At 61.5% G+C, this 6000-nt stretch overlaps 1 protein-coding gene across 5 annotated transcripts in view; it reads left to right on the top strand.

Moving 5' to 3' along the window:
• Positions 1-245: 245 nt before the first annotated feature.
• Positions 246-6000, top strand: part of ZC3H3 (zinc finger CCCH-type containing 3) — a 98359-nt gene continuing 92604 nt past the window's right edge. For 2 of the 5 annotated variants that reach the window (XM_070632123.1, XM_070632120.1), the window contains exons 1-3: positions 269-410; positions 1860-3177; positions 4487-4683. In XM_070632123.1, the coding sequence (XP_070488224.1) occupies positions 323-410; positions 1860-3177; positions 4487-4683 (1603 nt within the window). In that variant the 5' untranslated portion in view covers positions 269-322. Of the gene's footprint in view, positions 788-1859; positions 3178-4486; positions 4684-6000 lie in introns of all 5 variants that reach the window. The other 3 variants (XM_070632122.1, XM_070632121.1, XM_070632124.1) reach the window with 3 other exon arrangements.

Below are 6000 nucleotides of genomic sequence, written 5' to 3'. Positions count from 1 at the left end.
CCACTCGCCCAGCCATGTAGGGAACAACATCCCGTAGCGGAGAAGCCAGGCCCGACCGCTCGAGGCCGGCGACCACCTGCCCACAGCCACCTCCTCCCCAAGCGAGCTGAGGCCGCTTCCCAGCGCTCCGTAGTGACGTCAACAAACTCTCCCTCTGCGCGTGCGTGGCCCCCCCCCCGGCCCCCCCCCCCCCCCCCCCCCGGCAGGCGTTGCCGGGGCGACGGCACGGCCCTGCCGACGCCCCGGCCTGGCCAAAGTGCGCAGTCTCGGCACTTCCCCGCGCTCCGCCCCACCCCGCCCGCGGGGAAACGGTCGCGCAGCGATGACGTCGCGGGGGCCTGGCCGGGCGTCGCGGACTGTGGAGATGGAGGAAAAGGAGCAATTACGGCGACAGATACGCCTCCTGCAGGGTGGGTCGGGCCGGGCCGGGGTCGCGCGTCCCTTTCTTTCCTCTCACCTCGTGGCGGGCCCCCACCTGTCTCTCCGAACAGGGTCGCTCCCCGCCCGCGGTCTCGACGGCCGGGTCAGGTGGGGTGGGGAAGTGGGTAGGGTCGGGCAGGGAGTGGGGGACCCGGAGGGGCTTCCGGGCCGGCCGGGGTTAGCCCCCTGCCCAGGTTTCGTCCGACGGGTAGTGCGGACCCTTCCGGCGCTGCGGCGGGTGGCGGCGGGCCGTCGCTTAGTAACCGGCGGGAGGCGCCCCCCACCCCCAACGGGCGGGCCAGTCCTCGGCGCCCCCTCGCTCTCGGCGCCCGGCAGTGCGGCGTGGTAGAGCCGCCTGGGACCAGGGGTGTGTTTCTTCCCCGGGCGCCCGGTTTTGCGCTCCTCCCCTCGGGACAGTCACACCCCCCTTGATATTCCAGGCCCAGGCTCCCCGAGCCTCAGTTTCTACCCTTTTCAAATTTTAGACCTGAGTTGGACTTTCTATACTTGGTAAAGAAATTCCTCTTTGAGGTTATTCTCACGAAGAGAAGACTTAAGGACTTGGAAAGTGTGTATGGGGGAGAGTCCAGATGGTCTGGTGGGGCCCTGAAGCCACTTCTTGGGATTCCTCCATACCTGTCCTGAGGTGTCACCAGGTCTGGACGTGGCTCTCTTTGGGCCTGGGGGCAGGACCTGTGTTGGGGTAGTGTTGTAACTGAGAGGCTGGCTACTGGTTTGTTGGTCGAGTTGTAACGCCCTGGGTTGTTCCTGACAAGGTCTGTGCCCACTCCCCACCCCACTCCCCCTGCCCCCTGAACAGCTACCCAGAGCTTCCTTTGAAAGGGTTGTGTCAGTCCACTGCACTGGGCTCCAGACGATCAGGCCCCTCCTCTCCTTAGGGGAGGATGGTGTGACGTTCTTGTCAAGTGTGGAGTGCCCAGTGTTGTCAGTTGCATTGCATTCATTGACCTATGTGTCAGGCAGGAAGATCACTAAACTTTGGTCCTGCACCCTTTCCAACTGTGGGCAAGCAGAGGGCCTCCTGGCTGACTGACTCCCTTCTTGTCCAGGCATTACAGCATGGGGCCTTGCTGGTCTCTTCATATCGAGTGACACTTCCCCTCAAAGGATTGTGGGCCCAGCATAATATTCCCGGCAAATAGAGAATGTTGCCAAAGGGGTGCGTTTTCAGGATAAGTGGCCGGAAATAGGCTGAAGTAGGACTGATGGAAAAGGCTCATGGAAAAGACAGGCCTGGGGGCCTCAGTGGTTCTCAGGCACTAGGGGCTGCCCCTCCTGCATTGGGACCTGGCAGGGACTGAGGGCTGAGGTGGCGTCTGGGCTGTCTTGTCAGCTGGTGGCAAGGAGATTGTCAGTAGTTTCTTATTGATTTTACTCTCACCCTCTGGTTAACTGAGCCTGTGATTCTGTCTTTTCAGGTCTGATTGATGACTACAAAAACCTCCATGGCAGTGCCCCTGTCCCAGGCACCTCAGCCGCTTCTCGATGGCAGCCACCCGCTTACAACAGCAGCAGGGCCTTCAGTGCTCGCTACCCTTGTCCGAGCCGGAGGGGCTTCTCCCCAAACCACGGGCCTGCATGGCGCAAGAAATACTCCCTTGTGAATCGGCCCCCAGGGTCCTTGGACCTGTCTGGCGACTGTGCCTCACGGCCGCCCCTCGGGGCCAGGAGCAGCCAGCGTTCCGACCCCCAGCAGTATGTCCTGGAGAGGCAGGTCCAGCTCAGTCCAGATCAGAACATGGTCATCAAAATCAAACCACCTTCAAAGCCGAGCTCGGCTAGTGTGGCAGGGGTCCCGCGGGGCTCCTGGGAAGAACGTGAGGACTCCCCCAGGAGCCACCACAGGCCTCAGGAAGGTGAGGGCGAGCCCCCTGGCGGGCAGCAGCAACCCTTGAGGCCAGGAAGAGCCAAGGGGAGCTGCAGTGCAGAGGACTCCCTTCTGGTCTGCCAGAAGGAGCCTGGCAAGCCCCGGGTGGTGAAGTCTGTGAGCAATGTGAGTGACAGCCCCTCGGAGCCCCAGCGGACGGTCAGTGAGAGCACAGTTTTGGTCAAGGCACACTCCATGTCCTCCACCTTGCTCCAACGCGGAGGCATGGCCCTGGGTCGGAAGGTGGGCTCTCAGTCTGTGGCAAGCTGTGTTGCACAGCTCCTTGGGGACGGAGGAGCAAATGCCAACCACCCAGATCAGCCAGCTCCCTCTGGCTTGGTGGCAGACCCAGCTAGACCAGCTTCTGGACCCAGGCAGACCCCAGAGGCCTCACTGCTTGTGTCCTGTCGAACCAATAAGTTCCGGAAGAACAACTACAAATGGGTGGCTGCCTCGGCGAAGAGTCCCCGTGCTACTCGGAGGGCCCTCAGTCCCAGATCTGCCTCAGAGAATGTGAGCAAGACCCCCCTTGGCACAGCAGAACGAGTGGACAAGCCGCAGCTCAGAGCCAACCTGGATGCCAAGCCCAGGAGGTCGGCCATGTCCTCCACACCTGGGGCCTCCCCCAGCAAGTACAAGTGGAAGGCCTCCAGCCCCTCTGCCGCCTCTTCCTCCTCCTTCCGTTGGCAGTCAGAGGCTGGCAGCAAGGACCATGCCTCCCAGCTCTCTCCAGTCCCATCTAGGTCCCCCCCAGGGGACAGACCAGCAGTGGGACCCAGCGACTTGAAGCCCCTCTTCAGTGAGACCCCGATCTCGGCTTACAAAGTGAAGAGCCGTACCAAGATCATCCGGAGGCGGGGGAGTGCTAGGTATGTGTCCCTGCTGCCACCCTAGGGTCCTGTCTGGGCAGGCGGGGGTAAGACTGGTCCCAGTGAGCTCCTTCCTTGGTATGCAGAGCCAGTGGGATGGCCCACCTGCAGGAGTGTGGGAAGAGGAAATGAAGCATCACCTGGCACCCTGCCAGGTCAGGGCTGAGCATGGAATGTTGGGTGTGGTGCCATTAATGTTCCCACTAGGAATGAGGCTGGGGTTACTGCTGTGCCTTACAGATGAGTAAGGGGGGCTCAGCATGGCCAGGGGCTTGCCTGGTGCCCCCAGCTAGGTGAGGACAGTTGGAAGTGGGTGCCAGGAAGCCCACCTTTTCTCCTGTTGGTGAGAGACCGGAAACCGCTAGGGCACAACCACAGGGTTTGTGGATGGCCTGCTTTGTGCCTGGGCCAGGCACTGGGCTGGCAAACCCAGGGTGCAGTGTGTCTGCGGGAGGGGTCATTCTTCCACCAGGGAGGAAGGCTGCCCCCTTGGCGGCCAGGTACTGGGTAAGTCACCACCTCCTTGAACATGAGTCACTTTCCTGGCCCTCTACCCTCGCAGACTGTGAGGAGGCTCAAAGATGATGTCATGGCTCAGTGCTTGGTCTGGGGTCAGGGACTTAATCGTGGGAGCTACTAATGGCAAGGGCAGAAGACCTGCCTCTACCATCAGACATGGTAGCACGTGCCATCCTCGCTGTGATTCCCCCTCCGGAGGTCCTTCCTACTGTCTGACCTTGGTCTTTGGCCCTGCTCTCCCAGACAGGTGCCATCTTGGATTATACAGGCTTCCTGGCCTCCCCTCACTTTTTCTGGCTGGCAGCCTCCTCTGTTTCAGCAAGTGTGGAAAGGGGAGCTGTGAGAAGTAGCCCTTCCCGCAGAGAGGGCTGGGGAGGTTGATGGCAGCTCTTCCTCTGGGATGGCACCCTTCTCCTTTGTGCCCCTCCAGCCCCATGTTGGGGCTCATCTGGGCTAGGGAGATGGAGAAGACGTGTGTGGACACACCTGGCAGGGGTCAAGGGCTGGGGCCGCTCTCCTCTGCTCTTTGCCTGCCCTGGCTCCAGGATCCTCCATGGTTGTGGCTGGGAGCCTCACTGCCGAGGGTGAGGGGAGCAGCCATCAGCCAGCTGCTGTGGCTGATTAGGTGAGAAGGCAGAGCGGGTTGGGCTGGAACCCACTGGGGCTGGCTGCCTCCTGGGGCCGATTCCATGATGCTGGGATCCATGGCACTGGAATCCAGGTAGGCAAGGGGGTGGGGAACTGCCCATCAGGGAGCCTGTTGGGAGCTGCTTGCTTGTTATTTCTGCAGCCTTCCCGGGGACAAGAAGAGCAGTCCCCCACCTGCTGCCACTGCCAAGAGCCAGTTCAGCATGCGGCGGAGACAGGCCTTCCGGGGGAAGAGCAGCCCTGTTTTGAAGAAGACCCCCAACAAGGGCCTCATGCAGGTCACCCGGCACCGGCTTTGCTCCACGCCTCTAAGCCGAGCCCACCTCTCCACCAAGGAAGGTAGGACCAGCAGGAGGGGCTCTGGGAAGCAGGCTGAGCTGGGCCTGGGAGCCCCACCTCTCCCTGGGCCTGCGCTGGCTCTGCTCGCCTGTTAGGAACGACCTTTGCCGTCTACCTTGAGCTGTCAGGGCCCTGGCCCAAGAGTGCTCAGCCTAGTGGGCTGTGGCTGGCCTGGGCTGGTGAGTGGAGGAGGAGAAGGGCCGGGGCCCTGTTCCCTACACTCTAGGTGGGGAGATTCTACTGGGCAGGCGTGTGGCAGCCTTTTCAGTGCATCTCTCTGTAGGCCGAGCAGGTTTGGCCCTGGGCAGTCCCATCTGGGACTTGTGCTCCACCGCTGTGCTGCACCTGGTGTTTAGGGGACCCAGCTGAGGGCACTGTCCTTGGCAGGCCAGCAGGGCTTTGGAGAAGGCTCTGGAGGAGTGGTTACCTGGGTAGAACTGAGCACCTGTGTGGGAGCTGGTCACACAAGGGTGGAGTGTGGGGTCCCAGGTGGAGGGCTGATTGGGGCCACAAGGGAGACGTGAGGAAGTGAGGCTGGAGGGTTCTGACTGTCCACCCATCCTTCTTTGGCTGCCACATCCTGTGTGCTGTGGTGAGTGTGGACTTCGTCCCCGGGTGACAGAGCAAAGAGGGCCCGATGATGGTGCCTGGTGGCCACAGTGAGGTGGCTGGATTGGAGGTTGGGCCTTGGCTGCAGAACTGACTGAGAATGGAGAGAAGGTGGTGGGTTGACCAGTGGCCGGGCTGCCCCAGGACTGACTGGGGAGGATGAGTTGAAGATGCCCCCAGCTTTGGTAGGCCAGCAGGGGATGGCTGAGCCCCCAGGGAGGTTGAGGGCAGCTGGGGGTTCAAGTGGCCTCTTGGAGCAGCTGGGAAAAAGGCCAGGAGATTGTACTTGTGGACCTGTGGACCTCTGTGGGGACTCCTGGCTCCTGCAGCTCTTCTCTGTCACAGTGTTGTCAGAGCCAGCAGAGGTCTGGGTAAGCGGAAGAGAAGTTACAGGTGGAGATCTGTCCTCAGAGATGAGCTGCCACACCGGCCACCTGTGGGAGCTGTGTGTGTCCCTGAGCCTCTCCTCATCCCAGTCCAGATGCTGGGGGTCCAGGAGTCATGAGGCAGAGGTACTCCCTTCTGCCCTCCTGAGGCTTGCGTGCTGAGACAGTTTCATGGCTACTTGCCATGAGGAGAGTCTGTCGAGGCAAATAGAGACCAGGTAGCCAGACAGGCCCTTCGAGGAGGTGATAGTTCAGGGAGACTTGAATGACAAGGACGTCACACGAGGTGTCTTGCGAGAGGAATGTCCCAACCAGGAGCCCC

The sequence above is a fragment of the Equus przewalskii genome, chromosome 8 (assembly GCF_037783145.1).
Source record: "Equus przewalskii isolate Varuska chromosome 8, EquPr2, whole genome shotgun sequence".
NCBI classification, from domain to species: Eukaryota; Metazoa; Chordata; class Mammalia; order Perissodactyla; family Equidae; genus Equus; species Equus przewalskii.
This window is presented reverse-complemented; position numbering and strand designations above follow the sequence as displayed.